The 17,686-nt window shown below is 43.3% G+C and overlaps 1 protein-coding gene across 1 annotated transcript in view; it reads right to left on the bottom strand.

The window, feature by feature from the left end:
* Window positions 1-17,686, bottom strand: part of UNC80 (unc-80 homolog, NALCN channel complex subunit) — a 133,878-nt gene that overhangs the window by 86,116 nt on the left and 30,076 nt on the right. Inside the window, exons 17-23 of the mRNA XM_060282245.1 lie at window positions 17,137-17,285; window positions 16,367-16,536; window positions 15,510-15,611; window positions 10,934-11,142; window positions 10,523-10,629; window positions 9,163-9,259; window positions 3,852-4,024 (exon numbers count right to left, since the gene is read on the bottom strand). Coding sequence (XP_060138228.1) covers window positions 3,852-4,024; window positions 9,163-9,259; window positions 10,523-10,629; window positions 10,934-11,142; window positions 15,510-15,611; window positions 16,367-16,536; window positions 17,137-17,285 — 1,007 coding nt within the window. The remainder of the gene's footprint in view (window positions 1-3,851; window positions 4,025-9,162; window positions 9,260-10,522; window positions 10,630-10,933; window positions 11,143-15,509; window positions 15,612-16,366; window positions 16,537-17,136; window positions 17,286-17,686) is intronic.

Raw genomic sequence — 17,686 nt, 5'->3', positions numbered from 1 at the left:
TTGCAGGCAGGAACTTGCATGCTGGGGGTCTCTCTACAGACAACCATGACCATCAACATCAAGGGTGGGGCTAAAAGTGCAGCCCCACTCACTCCAGATTCATACACATGTAAGTAGCACATGAATAGGATTCTGATTGTCTTCTAGCACCTATGTAGGATTACTTCCCCCAGCCCACAGAACCTTACCTAGCAGCTGTGGGTAAAAATGCATATATTCCTTTTTTGAAATTATCCTGTCTTTCTGTCCCAATATGCGACACTCAAGGCAGTTCACAATGAGATCCAATGCAAAATGCAAAACAACAACAACAACCCACAAAAAACAACCCAACAGAATTCAATAAGACATAAGAAATGTTAATAATAATGAAAAACAAAAACCAGCATATAACACCAATCAAATAATAAGAGAGAACAAGAGCAGGGGGGTGGAGGAGGGCAAGAGAACAAACTTTAAGTATCTAACAGACCAAAATGTTTTCAGCTGGGAATGGAAAGTCTATAGAAGAAGCCAAATGAATATTCCAGGGCAGGGCATTCCTTCATGGCAAAAGGTGCCTTAAGAGACATTCCCACCAAACCAGCCTCAAATGCAAACAGGTCCTGAAGCAAGTCCATATTCTATTCTGTTATATATATATATATATATATATATATATATATATATATATATATATATATAGTATTTTTATGCTGTGAAACAGCCTGAGATCTACAGATGAAGGATAGTATACAAATTTACTAAGTAAATAGCAACAGCAACAGCAACAATAAGACTGCAGAGAGCCATCAGGCTCGCCTGGTCAGATTCTGAGTGTTCATGTGCCAAGCAGTTTGCTGTTGCTGAGTGGGGGAGAGGGGCATGGAACAGAAGAATATACTTAGAAGGCAATCTTGAGTTCAAAACCGAGAAAAACTACTGTAGAGCATGAGGGACGAGGGAACCTGTGGTCTTCCAAATGTTGTTGGACTACAAAACCCATCATCCCTGGGCATGGTCATGCAAGCTTGGGCTGATGGGAGGAGAAGTCCAACAACATATGGATGGCCACGGGTTCCCCAGGTTCTAGATCAGGTTTTCCCAGCCACTGGACAAAGTGTTTTAATAAATGTGCTTGGAACTGGCCTAGCAAATAGCACATTTGAGGGGTGTTTTGGGGTGACATAATGCAGGGGGGGCATCTACTCCCATGTCCTGCCCCTGATCCGAATTCCTATGGTTCATTTTCCTAAAGAAAGAGGTATGTGCAGTTCTAAGCATGCCAAGTTGAACATGCTTTAAACTGTAAGCTATGGTTTGTCCCTGGTCTGCTCAAAAGGGGTTCATTGCCTGGCAACAAGGCCCTCAGTTACTGATTGCATAATTAATTCTTGCAGGATCTTATGCCTAAAGATGTCTCTCAGCCAAAAGGACGTCTGATGCAAATTCCTGTTGACCCATCCTACACGTAAAGCAAGTGTTATAAGCATTGTCCTCAGAGAAATTTAGCATGCTGAATGTCAAGGTATTATGAAAATACCCTGCAATAGCTTACCTTACACCCAGAGCAATCTGAAGAAGCAGCGAGAGAAAGATGAAGATGTGTGACAGAATGGGTAAGGATGGATTCACACCACAGAGAAACACACCACAAATGAGGAGAAATGAATCAGCCAGGAGATGCATAGCTGAAAAGAACCACAGGTTACCACTCCACTCATGGTCAACAGAAGAAAGCAAAACATCGCCACAAAGTTCTAACAAGATGGGCACTTTCTTTGGAATTCTGCTTACAAAATGGCCTCCCCACTTCCTCCATTACAGTTCTTTCGCTGCTTTTAAATATGGCAAGATAAAACAAAGACAAAACCAAACTCCCAGTTAAACACCTTTGACACAGATCATCCAGTAGAGCACGAGACTCTTTAATCTCAGAATCATGGGTTCGAGCACCACATTGGGCAAAAGATTCCTGTACTGCAAGGGGTTGGACTAGATGACCCTAGTGGTCCCTTCCAACTCTACCATTCTATGAGTCTAGGTGCAGGGCAGGCCTAAGCACTGGTGGTGGGAGGGAGGGGGGGGGACAGCAGTTTACTCAGCCCTAGAGGTTAGGGAGAGGGAAGCAGCCCATAAGGTGAAAACTGAGGTTGAATTTGAAGAATGTGCTTGAAGGTGTCTATACAAACTTATTTCCCTGTATCTTTTTGGGGTGCCCATGTGCGATTTGTGGCAATTGCCGGAGAAGAAGCAATGTTCTGAACAGTTACCTGCCACTCGCCCAGGCCCAGAGAGGGTGCTTGTAATTTGAAACTCTTAATACAGTACTTGCAATTTGAGAAACAGGGATGTTTGCCTACCCATGCAACATGCTTGCATGAGAACTACAAATCTCATCATCCCTTAGTCCCGTGCTGGCATTGTCTATCCCCGGGCAAGGAAAATCACATGACACAGAATCCATCGGATAGACGGGATAGTGGGAGCCTGTACAGTTCACAAGTTTCCTAAACAGGCATGAGCCAGGCTCCAGACAAAATGGGAATGGGTGCATAAATGCTAGTTGTCATTTGTGTATGCATGCAATATACTGCCATATCTGGCTGTAAACCAAGCCACAATAATAACTATGGAGCTTAAACAAAGAATAAGAAGGGCACTAATCAATTTTCAAAACAGACAATATCTTTTATTTGGCAAGGGGAGCGGGGGTGATATGTGACCTATTTGTACCAGGTCCAAACAAATAGTGCTTGGGCTCTGGGGCAGTGAGGCTATTTGGATGGATGAAAGTCATTTTACTGATTCTGCAGCCCCTCTCACCTCACTCCCCACTTTATATATGGAAGAAGATTTGTAGCTTTGAAGTTGCGATGGTATGTAGGCCCTTAAAAATGAGGCTCAGCAAAGACTTAAAAAAGGATTCCAGGAACAGAGCCCCCCTTTAAATGGTTTAATTGATTTTTAAAAAATACTGTATGGTGAGAAATAATATTGGTTGAAGTGAGAAAAGAAGCGCCGGGCAAAAATATAAATAAAAAATGCCCATACATTTGTCTGCAAAGGTAAGTGTGGATGAGCCCTGAATCTAGCTGCTGTCTAATAACTGATGCATGTAGAAAGCTGCCCAGAAGGAGCTGAACTGACATGATAATGCTAGTGAATTGTAAACATGTGTGCATGTGCAGAAATACATGCCATGCAACACAAGGGATTTAAAATACAAAAGCAGTACTTTGAATCACAATCGCTGTAAAACCAACCAAAGGCACAGAGGGTGAATGAGTTGCAAGGAAAGCAAGAACAAAGTAGCTGAAGCAACTGCAAGATTGGAAAATCATCATCTATGCTGGGCTTGGATCATCTAGGCCTTGGATCCACAAATCACCATTCGATGAATAAGTCATATACCAGAAAGCTTTGAAGACTCCCCTACCCTTCTGCCTCCCCACAGCGAATTACTTGAGACTCACATCTATGGCTTACTTCAATTATTTATAGCATCAGCTTAACATCTCTGTGGAGTTAAAGTAGTTGGAGCCCTATATACCACTTCTGTTTATAAGACATTTGTAGAGGCTCAGTAATAGTTGTGAAATGTGGGCCCTTAAAGAAATCTGAATATTAAAAGAGCTGTTTTCTTTAGGTACAGCACAAATCTAGTAAATCAAATATCCTATGCAGGTATATATTCACAGATACACACACACACACACACACACACACACACACACACATTCCTTGTTTGTACTTAGCATTTACTTTCCTTGTGTGTTTTTAAAAATATCTTCCCACCTCACATCGCAGCTTACGCATTATTGAATTATTGGTTGTGAAGAGTGTTCAAGAAAAATCATGCAGTTACTTACAAGATCGAGGGCAGCTGCCAGGATAGAGGCATCAGGGATTGTTCCTGGCTCACAGCAGTTTAAGAGAAACTGAAAGCGCTTCATGCCTTGTCTTATTGCGCCTAAGTTCACCACGTTCTTGGATTTGCTTCCCTCTTGGTTGGAAGCCAAGTGGTCTTCATAGGTCTGACAACCTTCAAAGAGAGTACAAAAGGGGGTTGTGGGAGAGAGGGGGAAAGGAAGGCCCCACAGAAGTTTAAACATAAAATGGTCTTGCAAATGATATTGGAACACGTGAGTCTTATCTATTTGCCCCTATGGATGACCATCAGACCCTAACATAAGGATTGAGATGTGCATGAGGATTATCCATCACTGCAGTGATATATTTGAAGTCTCTCAGAAAAAAAATTCATCTTAGCTAGCAATGTGGAAAATGGGAAAATACATACTGATTTATCACAAGCGTTCTCGGTTCCATTGGAGTTTGAGACCCATTGATCCACAACTTGAAAGCACATTATCTGCAGTGGCTGCTGCTTAAATGCGGCAGTCGTAAGGCAATATGGGAACACAATTTTCAAAACCAAGAAGAGGCTTTCAGAGCCTACTTTCCAGCGTGCAGATTACTAAACACCTGTAGAAATTTTGCCTCCTAAAGTTAGCTATGACCAAGTCAGACTGAATCAAAGGGATAAGACATGACTAAGTTAAATCCTATTACTTTAAGTCATCTGGGGCTATTATCTGGGCTACCTGAATGAGAAGGTGGAGCTCTTAAGTGTAGCTGCCCTCTACAACCAAGGCAAAATCAAGCCAAAAAAGGAATGCCGGCCCCACTGATCAGGTGGTAGGTGCCATGAAACAGTGCAAGAGAAGTAAAAGGTTGGGAAAGTTGTCCCTGAAGCACCACTGAAGGATGAAAGCAAAGAACTAAAGTAAAGGGCATGGGTGCATTGTCTGACCTCAGGTCCTCATGTTGTTGTAATTTGGGTTGTATTATTAATTATAATTATTATTATTAAACAACACCAAGTCCCCCCCTTTCATAGAAGTAAGAATGGACATATAGATCTCTCTCTCAAAGACACACATGTATTGTTGTCAATGGTGGTTTTTGAAGGTGATGCAAGATTCTGGGTTTCACAGAACACTTCTCTCAAAAGGGTGCACTAACTTTAAAGCATTGGCCCACCTACTTTAAAATAAAATAAATAGAAAGTAATCACACAGAGAGAAGTCTGCTTACCTTACTTCTAGTTGTGGCAGCATTGCAGGCCAGCCCTGCTTCTCCCCCATGCTATTCAATACATAACTGCTTTTAATGGAGGTTTTCCAGCTGGTGGGGAGTCAAAACCATTCACCTTGATGGCCTGGAAGCAGTTCAAGCCTACTATCTGAATTGCAATAGCCGGCAGGCTAAGAGGCAGGCTCTTGATTGGGGGCGGGGGGAGGCCCAACTGAACCAGCAGGTTTCATCTTGGTCTGATCCTCAACTATTTAAAGAGACCCACCTCCCCACTCCACACACAGTTCCTCATCAGATCCCCCTCCCCCCATCCCTTATTTTAGCCTACTGTTGGCTATCTACTTTACCTTGCTATGGACATTGTTGCTCACTGATTCGGGCTGGGCAGGAATTTTCCTTCAGGCAGATTGGCTCAGTCAGGGGTTTTTGCCTACCTCATAACAATCATCACAACTTTGGTTGTAGATTGGCCTCAGTCTTGGTTGGAACTCTGCCTGCTCCTCCAATAAAAGGGTGTATCCCAGTAAAGGGATCTGGCAGGATGAGCTTTTGTCTGGATGCCCAAGTGGGGTCGGGGGCCATAGCACCCGTCAAGACAGCAATTCTGCTGAGAGAATCCTATTTGATATAAGTCATAGGTCCTCCCTGCTTCGGTAAAACTGCCAGCACATGGGCTAGTAGTTATTGGTAATACCTAATGCCTATGCTAAACTTCTTACATCTGGAATCAATAAAGCTATGGCCTTATTTGGCCCAAAAGTATTGTGTCTTGTCTGGATCTTAATTATAAAGTTGGGGGGGGGGCACAGTGCCTGGCCACACAGTTAAGGTTGCAGTACAGGAGTAATTCATATTTAAGCTCTAGTAAAACGTGGGGCAAAATGCATGTAACTGTCCACATACTAAGCCAATACTAGTAGAAAATGACTGCTGTGGTAGAACAATGCCTGCAGTTGCTGTAATGCACAGTAATGTGGCAGCACTTCAGAGCAGAAATGCACAAATGTCATTCTAAGAACCACATCACCCTTTTGCTAACTCCTTTTCTTTCTCCAATTTGTTATCTATCCTTTAGTGCTTTCCCTAGCACATGCTCTACTTTCTTTCTCTGCACCACCACCACAGGTTGGGGTTTCCACCTTTGTTATTATTCCTCTCTTTTTATCTGTTCCCCCATCTTTGCAACCGCTTCTTCTCAACCTCTTTTTCTTTGCAATCCATAGCACTCTTCTCTCTGCATCACTACGGGTCTCTGTAACATGGAACCATCTCTATTTCCTTCACCCTTTTTCTCTGTCTCTCCACCGTCATCTGGGCACTTCTGTTTCCCTCTCCCCCTTTTCATGCTTTCTTTGCCACACAGGTCTCTCTGCATCCCATTACAGCTTTCTCTGCACCTCAAAATGCTATCTCTTTGTTCTCCACAACACCACATATCTCCCTCACTTATTCTTCCTTGAGTCTCTTTTTAGTCAGACCTCCTCCACTCAGATATGGCATGCAAAGCTTTCAGTCCCAGAATTTCATTGTAAGTGAATTGCAGAAGCTGGAAGGTCATATAGTGTGAATGGCTGGCTGCAATATACCAGGGTGGGGGCTGAATAACACCAACCAAATTCCTCTCAAAACCAGGGAGAGGAGAAGCAATGCTGAAGTAGTGATTATATTAATTGGGAAGGGCTGTAAATCACTGGTGGAGCATGTGCTCTGCATAAAATATGTCTCAGGTTCAATAGGGCTAACAGAGACCTGCATCTGAGTGTTGCTGCCAGTCAATGTCAACTATATTGGGCCTTTGGGGCCTGACTCAGTGTTAGGTGGCAAACTGCTGCAAACAATGGGTGTTTGGAATTTTCCCAAGGGGCAGCAAAGAGATGAAGAATGGGGTGGAACTAGCCTAGATTAAAGCATAGTATCTATTAACCAATTGATTCCCTTTTAGGAACATACTTACTGCTAGAGGGCTAAAGATATTCCTCTCTCTTCAATGAGCTAGTCTTTCCAGGTAGCCTGGTGGAAAATGATGTTCAAATCCCCTTCCAATTCTATGATTCTATCTACCAAAGCCTATATTATATCCTCCTCTCCCACCATCCTGTCACACTCTGAATAATAATGTGACTGTATTACTGGCACATGTAAAGGTGGAACTGGGTTGTAAATCCTTTGTTTAGCTTGCTCTCCCCTCCTATATTGGGCAAGGTGAGTTCCTGAGTGCCCACTTCCATTCACTACAATGGGGTAGTAGAGGGAGGAAAATTTCAAGGTTTACATAATGTATATTGATGGGTGGTCACTGAATACAAGGACTTACTAAAAACAGCAACACTACTTCACAAAGCAGGGCCAGGTACTGCCAGACTGATGAGGCTCAGTAGACTTGAACTGGAGACGGTAGAACCACCCATTATCCCTACTTTAATATACAGTAATAGCCGTAAGGCAGGCATCCCCAAACTTCGGCCCTCCAGATGTTTTGGACTACAATCCCCATCTTCTCCGACCACTGGTCCTGTTAGCTAGGGATCATGGGAGTTGTAGGCCAAAACATCTGGAGGGCCACAGTTTGGGGATGCCTGCCGTAAGGGCTTAAATTACAATTCTGTTTGCATGAATGTCTCAAAATTAAAAATGAACTTCCCATTCAGTTTTAAAAGCTGAATTTCCAAAGAGGAATGCTAGCACCTGGATTTTGAAATCCATGCTACTTGTCTCCAGCTCACAGTTAAACACAAACATTTCAGCTTTGGCACTGAAATCTGTTATACAATGACCTGGGTCCAGGCACTATACTCTCAGTTCAGATAATTTAAGACAATAAACCTATTTGCAGCCACAGAGCTTGTACTTCTCAAACAACCCCCCCCCCTTAGCATATTGGAAAATGCATCTTTTGAAACTGAGGGGACTTTCAAACCAGTTGATGACATGGCACTGGGGTCTGTTCAAAGGGGAGGATTCAAAGAGTCTTCTGGGCCAAAGTCCTCCTGGCTTAAGTACAGTCAGGAAGAGCCCAAACACTTCTTCCATTTGGACAGCATCTAATAGCAATAGCCACTTTATTTGGTACAGTACCCCTCTTTGTATAGAAATGCATTGTGTGATGGAGCAATGGCCAAAGGATACATACACTGATGTAGTAATGTAACTTTCATGTTTGACAATGCAATATGTAACGTCAGGTTATGTTGAGTACTATGAAAAATACAGAGAACAAAACTCATTGAGATGGGATGCTGTGTGTGTTCTTTTTCCAATACAAAAATAGAAGAATGTCAAGATGCAAGGTTGTTTCCTTGGTAACAAGCTCACATTTGCAACTGGATGGCAGTGAAGTACTTGGAAGCATACAATTCCTATCGTTTTTTTTTCAAAATAGGAAAGAAAGTGCTTTTTTCAGATGCCACTGCTTAAAAATAACAAAGCAATTAATTGCTTGTCTCAAAGAATAGTAATTTTGTTGAGAATGCAGGACAGCATCTCTCTAAGAAATGGTATGAAGACACAGGACATGCAAACACAGAAGAAAAGAGATAATTAAAACACATTTTGTACAGGGTTTTCCATTTCATCAGTGCTGAGCTTTACAGAAAATGGTAGATGATCAATAATGGGAGATAAAAGCTGATGGGCGCATTCATAATTTCACATCAAAGAGTGAAATTAAATTTTAGCATAATATGTTTGAAATCAGACCCCTGCTTTCAAATGATTTCCAAATTTCCCCCCTAAAGTTAGAGGGCTTGATTTTTTGGCAGTCCAAATGTTACTTTAGTTTAATTTATTGGCCCATATTTGCTTTTCCTTCTTGGCTAGAGTTACATTGAAATCAAAATGGCGTAAGAAGAAAAAGAGAACAAAAATGGCTACAAAGTATGTAGAGCCAGAGAGAAAAGCAGAATGAGTGCAAAAACCATGTTTAAAAAAAGATAAAGGATAAATTGAAGAAGAAAAGTAACCAAAGAATGGAGCGGGGGAGGGGGAGCAAAAAAGGACTGAAGAAACAGAACCCTGATTTCTAACCATCTTTTTCTTCTGTGTGATGAAGCTTGGATGGATGTCTTCGGCAGGTGCGCCATTTACCAAGACGCTTGAAGAAATTCTCCTCTTCATCTCGTCCATTCTCTAAGCCACTTCCTGGCCCTCCTTCAGACAGCTTCACGGCACTAGTGAATTTCACCTAAAAAAAGAGAAGGTGTGCCGTTCATCGTTAATGCCCCTTCTTTCAACTTCTTCTGATGTAATAGTCCCTCATTCCCATTCTTCTACATGCAACATTTTGAAGGCATAATACCTTGAGGGATGCTCCCACAAGACTTACTGCTAAGTGCTGTGGCATAAGTTGAAGAATGAAACACCACTAGGGTCTACTGCAAGACAAAAATTCATGTGCCTTGGCCTTGTCTTGCTGCTAAATGTGGGCAGCTGGAATCCTACGAGGAAAGACTTGCTCTTTGAGCACCTCTGCTTCATGGCCTAAGGGAATTGATTTTGTGCTTTCTTCTTGTCAGTGTCCCAATATGCACACAGAAAAGCCATAATGGATTATGACTGTGCGTAATGGGAAATAGCAACCTACCTAACACATCTGTGGATAAAAGAAATGAATAACATTTAGATACTTAAAACCACCCACAAGCATTAACAAGTGTAAATGATGCAGTCATCTTCACTATGCTAACTTAGAACACATAGAACATGGCTCCTTCCCAGAAAAAAGGTGGTTTTAAGAACAATCAAATATGAGCTTCCAGTAGGGTTGCTCCTAGGCTTTGTGTTGCAGAACAAATTAAGAGACTGTCATCTGTAATGCGAAGTGCACATTTTCCATCCTCAGTCTTATTCAACTATTAAAAGGTAAAGGGACCCCTGACCATTAGGTCCAGTCGTGACCGACTCTGGGGTTGCGGCACTCATCTCGCATTATTGGCCGAGAGAGCTGGTGTTCAGCTTCCAGGTCATGTGGCCAGCATGACAAAGTCACTTCTGGTGAACCAGAGCAGCACACGGAAATGCCGTTTACCTTCCCACTACTTGCACTTTGACGTGCTCAGGGCAGTCTCGAGCAGGTTGGGCGCCCTGGCGCTGAGGGGCGGAGATCACTCCGGCGCCCCCGCCCTCGCAGGGCGCAGCATGGTTTCTGCACGGTGCCCTGCCTACCCGCCCGGCGCACCGCGCCACCGGGGCTCTACCTAGAGCCGGCCCTGGACATGCTTTCGAACTGCTAGGTTGGCAGGAACTGGGACTAAGCAACGGGAGCTTACCCCGTTGCAGGGATTCGAATCGCCGACCTTCTGATCGGCAAGCCCTAGTCTCTGTGGTTTAACCCACAGCGCCACCTGCGTCCCGTCTTCAACTGTTACTAGTCATCTATAAGGAGTGAGACATGACAAAAAACAAGTGCACTATGCATATCTCTATGAGTTCAAGGAAACTTATTTACCCTGGAACTCTGCCGGATGAAAGAGAGCCGGTCTACAGAGCTGATGTCCAGAAGGTCTTCCACACCATCTGCCAGACCAGAAAGGGATGAGCGTTTCAGCCAATTCCCTGTTTTACAGAGAACATAGAAAAATGTGAGCATGTGTTTGCATCTACCAGCAGTAAATGTGGGTACCAAGGAAGCAACATCACATGACAAAAGGTTGGCACACATGTTTTATATGAAAGAGGTTTTGTATAGAAATGGATGGTAATAAATATGGAGGAAGACTGAATAATATATATATTCTCCAGGTGCTGCTAAAATGTGAACAGAACATTTCTCTGAAAATGTCTGTGCACTGATACATGGAAAAATAGAAAACATATTAAAAGTTATATGATAATATCATGTGAAGAGGCATACATTTACCTAAGGGGAGTTTGAGTTTCTTTCGGAGTGAAATCCTCCTTGAGCGAGAGCGGGATCGTCTCTCGGTGGTTGCTCCAGAGTGTGCAGTTGTGCATTCCGAGGTATCCTGCTCCGACTGGCTACTAGTATCACTCGCTGCACTCTGAGATTTGAACATCTTTCGCCAGAAATCTTTGCGGCCTAGGGCTGCTCCTTGCATCTGCTCATCACTGCAAGGGATCAAATTGCATGGTTCGTAAAGCTTAGCCAAATGTACCCAGGAATGCACAAAGAATGGGAGCACCTTATCTTTTCTACTCTGCTCTAGTGGTCAGAGATTGCGTGACATTTTGTTAGCTTTCTTTGGTGCTCAACTTTGTCAAGAATAGGCTACTTAACATTTGCTTAGTGTTCTGGATTCTCATAAACACTCAGTACATGGTCCTGTGATCATTACAACAACCCTGTAAGGTAGGCCAGTGTTACTATCCCTGTACTGCAAATGGCGGGCAACGCCAAGTCTGAGAGAGAGGTTTTCCAAAGCCACCTTGATATAGTAAGAGGCTGCATACACAGCATGCTGTAGATGTTTTCCTAGGAACTGTAGTGTACCCCTCCCAGAACTACAATACCCAGCATCAGGATTCTTTAGGGGTGGGGTGCACTTTAAATGTATGGTATGTACACAGCCCAAGGCTTATGGTTAAGGTAAAGGTAACAGGACCCCTGACCATTAGGTCCAGCCGTGACCGACTCTGGGGTTGCGACGCTCATCTCGCGTTATTGGCCGAGAGAGCCAGCATACAGCTTCCAGGTCATGTGGTCAGCATGACAAAGCCGCTTCTGGTGAAACCAGAGCAGTGCACAGAAACGCCATTTACCTTCCCGTTGGAGCAGTACCTATTTATCTACTTGCACCTGGACACGCTTTTGAACTGCTAGGTTGGCAGGAGCTGGGACTGAGCTACTGAAGCTCACCCTGTTGCGGGGCTCTGTGGTTTAGACCACAGCGCCACCCTCGTCCCTGAAATTGAATTAAAGGTAAAGGTAAAGGGACCCCTGACCATTAGGTCCAGTCGTGACCGACTCTGGGGTTGCAACACTCATCTCGCGTTATTGGCCGAGGGAGTCAGCGTACAGCTTCCGGGTAATCTGGCCAGCATGACAAAGCCGCTTCTGGCGAACCAGAGCAGCACATGGAAACGCTGTTTACCTTCCCGCTGTAGCGGTATCTATTTATCTACTTGCACTTTTACGTGCTTTTGAACTGCTTGGTTGGCAGGAGCTGGGACCGAGCAACGGGAGCTCACCCCGTTGCGGGGATTCGAACCGCCAACCTTCTGATTGGCAAGCCCTAGGCTCAGTGGTTTAACCCACAGGTACTGACTGTTTTTTACTAGAATCACAAGCTCCACTAAGTAGAGCACAAGATAGTGACTTTGCACCCCAAGACATTGACTGCCATAATCTGCATAGACAAATAGAAATTACACATGAGTTACTGCAGATCACAAAACTCTCAAACTGGCTTGCACAGCTGCACAAAGACCCAGCTGTAGGCAACCAATTACCGGTAATATCCATTTTACAGGTAAGGAACACAAAGGCTGGGTTGTAAAACTGTTAAATGCTGGGTGGATTTTAAATGCTGGGAGGATTTTATTTCTTAGATTGCAATTGTCAGGCTATTGGAAGTCAGAAATCCTTATCAATCTACTGTAAATCACTTCAAGATCTCCCAGTGGAACCTAACCCAACGTCTGCCCACCTCTGGTATAAAGAGCTATGCCAAAACAGTGAGGCACTAGAAGTAGCAGCCCACGGACCAATTGATCACCTTTTGGAAAGAATCCTCTCTAATGCTCATGATAATTATTTCACACACATTCTTCAACAAAAAAGCACTTGATGTAGGGATGTGTCATTTTCATACCATTGTTCTCAGCCCACACTTTTAATGTAAGGATTAGATGTACAATAATGTAATCATATCCATATCATTTAAAAATGTGATTCATTTCATCTCCCTAGCAGATGGGATAATCATAGCAATGAAGCTATAGGTAAACAGGCAAATCCTCTGTGGGGCCATGTTTCAACCACAGACTGCATGAGAACTTGAGTTAAGTCTCCAAGATGGCCATTAACTGTTCAGGCAATATTAAATTAAAGATTGAGCTTTATGAAACAAAATGTCCAAATAAACACACCATACATAAATCAAGATTGTTCTGAGTAATTATCTTTTGTGCCTTTGCTAATTGTACAATCACTCTTCAGTTCAATCCAATGCAATTATTTCTACAGTCTTAGATATTTTCTACTGCAGCACTGAATACTATGCACAAAGAAGTCATTAGAGGGAGGGGAAAGGCAGAGAGAAGGTTGGAAGAATGAAGTGGAGGCAGCAGCAGATGGCAATGTTTTGATTTGGTAGGCTGCAATTTTTAACTTTGCTGTTTTCATTGCAATAGGTATTATATAGCACTTAGGAAAGTGTGGTGTTACACAGGTGCAGAGAGCCACTGTCTCCTCTCTCAATAATAATAATAATAATAATAATAATAATAATAATAATAAATTTCTCTGCACATTTATGGACAGAGAAAGAGCTTCCATTTAAATTAATTTTCAGATGAGATTGACTTCATACCTCTTATTTACAAATTAAGACATACCACAAGATGTAAGTTTTTGACTTCATGTATTATTTACACATACACTTCTGTTGCAAAAAAACCCTAAACACACAAAAAGTGGGAGGGAAATTTGATTTCCATTGCATGCAGTTCCCCCCTAAAAAAACATTTATCCATTATCCAAAACACTATTTTCTCTAAACAAGGTATTCCAACCAACAGACCAAAAAATGTTGTTTCATTTGGGCCAGAACATGTTTGCAATGCACGGTTCAGTCCTGAAAATGTGAAATAACAATTTCTGCTCATCACACCAGATTAATAATTATCAACCTCTGTTATGTCTGAGTTTTTTAAAGAATATCTTCCATGTTTGGGGGAAAATGTGGAGTCGCACCCTGACAGGCATTTTAGAAATTCACTGACAAACTCACAAAAGAGCAACATAGAAAAAGTAGTGACAGCAGTTTCCTCCATTCCCAGGCACTCAAGATATAATGGGAGGTGGACAGGTGCTTATTGGAAACTGTTTGTTTGTTTGTTTGTTTGTTTGTGCATACATACTGCACCATTTTCCCCTGACAGGGACTCAAGATCCTCACACCTTTTATAGAAACATTGGGAAATAATGTGGCCCAGGTCTACCTTACTTGCCGTGCCTTGCCCAGTTACTGCTGCAGCTTTTAGTGAGTAAAGGCTGCATCTGATTCTGGAGGAAACATCATAGCCAGTGGGTGGAACTGAGTGTAGCACTAGATGGGGTGTGCGGATGGGAGAAAGAGGACCCCTTGCACACATCCTAAACATGTTCTGGGGGTTCACCTAATCCTCCAGGGCAGATTTAGGGGGATGGGGTACAGGGGGAGGAGAGGGGGAAACTCCATTGCATAAGTAGACCTCAGTCCATGCATGCAACAACTTAGTTCAATTCCGCCCCTTGTGTCTATTAGACATTGATAGCCTCATCTTTCGTTACTTGAACTACAGGCAATGACTGATTAATGCAGGGGTCGGCAACATTTTTTAGCCGCGGGCTGGTCCACTGTCACTCAGACCTTGTGGCGGGCCAGAGAAGCAGCACGGGGGGGGGCTGGAAGAAGAGGCTAGGGGGGCAAGTAGTCCTCCTCCCCACCCCCCAGCCCCTGCACTTACCTTCCCAGGGGCTGCCACCGCTGCTGCTGCTACTGCTGCTGCTTCGCATGGGTAGGCAGAGCGAGTTCATCCGTTCCACTCTCTGGCCCACAGGAGCACCAGGTGGAGGGAAGATGAGTGGCGCGAAAGGGCTGCTTAAAATGGCACTCAGCCAGCTCCCTTCCTCCTCTAGGCAGGGTGGGGAGAAGCCCGGAGGAGGGAGGGAGGAGGCACTGCTACGGTGTGTGTGAGGGAGGGGGGGAATGGTGCAGCCCAAATGAATAGAATCCCCATGCCAATCCACGGACAGTCCGCGGGCCAGATCCTGAAGGCAATTGGGCCTGATCCGGCCCACGGGCCTTAGTTTGCCAATCCCTGGATTAATGTGTCTCTGAAAAACGTGTAATAATGCACACACGCACAGCACCGAACCCAGAAGTGACTGGAAACATTACTAAATGTGTCACAAAAAGGGTGTAACACGGTGGGGCAGGGCATTATGGGGTGGGAGGGTCGCTTATACACGATTTGCCAACACATGCAGGGGCCAGGAACAAAATATTATTATATTATTTCACAAATGGATTCACAGATGACCCAGTCCCACATTCCATACTTATCCATGGTTTGAACAATTCATGATGGTAGCCTGTCTGTTGCTGTTCTTACACTTAAATTTAAAGCGTCAGCACAATTCACGCTCAGAAGGGCGAACATTTGTGGCTTACATAAATTAAGGCTAGAATATCTAAAGGTAGTGACTAGAATGCTTACCAGATTTCTTGGGAAGCCTGAATATATCTTTGAGCTCCAAAATATTTACTTACTGCTCTGGAGTCTGCATTGGGCGGCTTGAGATGTAACTGCGGCATTCATCGGGAGCTGAAGGCGGTTGTCCTTTGTCAATGACAACACTTCCCACTTCAGATCTATGCAGACAAAACAGCCACAAGTATAGTAATTTTTTTTTTCAAACCCCTACCTTGTATTCCTGTAATAAGAAGTTGGAGGTCCATGTTCCCATGCCTCATCTGTATGCACTGCCATCACAAATCTGTCATGACAGGCAACAAGCATCGAGGTGCACAAAATGTGCAATAAATCATTGACTATTCACTTTTTAAGACTCACAGCTCGATACATACTCAGGTGTAAGTCCCGCTGTGCTCAAGAAGACTAACTCCCTAGTAAATATGCATCGAATTGCAACATAAACGTGGATAGGACCACACTCCACTTTTCAAACACTCTCTAGAAAGAAACATGCCTGCAAAGTGAGCTTTAAGTCTGGATCTCACAGGTACAAATTATGATCAAACTTGAGGTGTCTGCTTAAGTCAAGAGTCCTTCAATCCTGCTTTGTGGATATCTAATGGGGCAGTCTTTGAGATGATGAATAAACTGTGTGCAGCCCTTAAGTGTGCTTCAGGGCCATGGATTTCATTGGACTTCAAGCACATTAAACTGTGCTCTCTGTTGCATCAATATCAACAAGGTTTGAAGGAGCAAGGATTGTGTTATAAATGTTTTTAAGCCTTAGCAAAATTGTGTGAATATCATTTATCTCCTTACTCCAGGATACTCCTTATGCTGGGGTGCTTGGTTCTGCACATTTGCATTAGGGGAAAGGTAGGGCGGGGCATCACTCAAACATCTCTGTGCATTTTGCACTTCAGTTACAAACCTTTTACTGCCTGATGGTTTGGGCTCCTGTTCAGCTGTTTCCTCTGCTCTTCTTCCTGGTATCAACTTCTCAGCACTATCCAAAAGGGCACTAAGGGCTACTCTTCTAAAGACATTCCCATGAGCTTCCTTGATAAACTGAACCAGTTGTCGGATGTCACAATACAATCCCTATGGAGTGCAGGATAAGTGAAAAGGAAAAAGAATGAAAGATTTGATGTGTTTGGAAGCCAATTAAAGCAAACATCAGAATCATTTCCCCTGAGTCGTGGCTTTGAAGCAATATTGGCCCAAGCTTCGGTCCTTTCATTTTCAAGGAGCCGTGACTAAGTGTCTCAAAAATATGAAGTAAATTTAACCAATGTTTGGGTTTTTCAAGAGTTACCATCATCTCACCCAACATGGGAAAAACTCATTCAGGTAAATTAACGGTGATTGGATTAGAAACAAATGTGGACATTTTACATGAAGATTTTGAAAACTGCAGAGCAGATTCTGGAAGGCATTTCCCAACATGATTTTCCACTGAGAGAAGTGGCACAGCTCTAGTATGCAGAGGATTTAAATTTGTGTTAATTGGAAATCTTTGTCAAAACTGGAGGCAAAAGAAGTGCACACAGTCAACCTTTTCCTTATGGATAAACTCTGTCTGGTGCTCTCTCAGGTTAACAATAGTATCAATGCTTAGGCTGCTAAAATAGTATTGACTGAAATTAATCATGCTAGGATTTCAGGGCATAACTGCTATTAAAGGATGCAAGTGTTCCTTACCAGGTTCTCGGGGCTATGAAGCTCATGTGTAGTAGAGGCACAGCGGGTGATAAGTGATTTGAACATGGCACTGACAATAATACCTTCCACACTTTGGGCAGTAGACTTGTTGTCCACTGTTGTGAAATTATTTCCAAAACCAGCCTTGTCTGCAAAACGCAAGCATTAAATAGTCAAGTTGAACTGTTCGGTTTTCACAAAAAATGGCAAAACCTGAATCAATAATACTCTTGACATCCTCAACTCCTATGTTTCGCAGCAGTGTCATTTCTCTTAAGGAATCTTATGATAACGTAAGATTTTATTAAAGCTTTTCCATAATAAAAAAGGTAAAGGACCCCTGACAGTTAAGTCTGGTCGCGAATGACTCTGCGGTTGCGTCACTCATCTCGCTTTACTGGCCGAGGGAGCCGACGTTTGTCTGCAGACAGTTTTTACAGGTCATGTGGCCAGCATGACTAAGCCGCTTCTGGTGAAGCCAGAGCAGCGCACGGAAATGTCGTTTACCTTCCTGCCAGAGCAGTACCTATTTATCTACTTGCACTTCAAC

Source organism: Zootoca vivipara, chromosome 1 (genome assembly GCF_963506605.1).
Source record: "Zootoca vivipara chromosome 1, rZooViv1.1, whole genome shotgun sequence".
Classification (NCBI taxonomy): Eukaryota; Metazoa; Chordata; class Lepidosauria; order Squamata; family Lacertidae; genus Zootoca; species Zootoca vivipara.
Note: the sequence above shows the minus strand (reverse complement) of the source record. Positions and strands in the feature narration are given on the sequence as shown.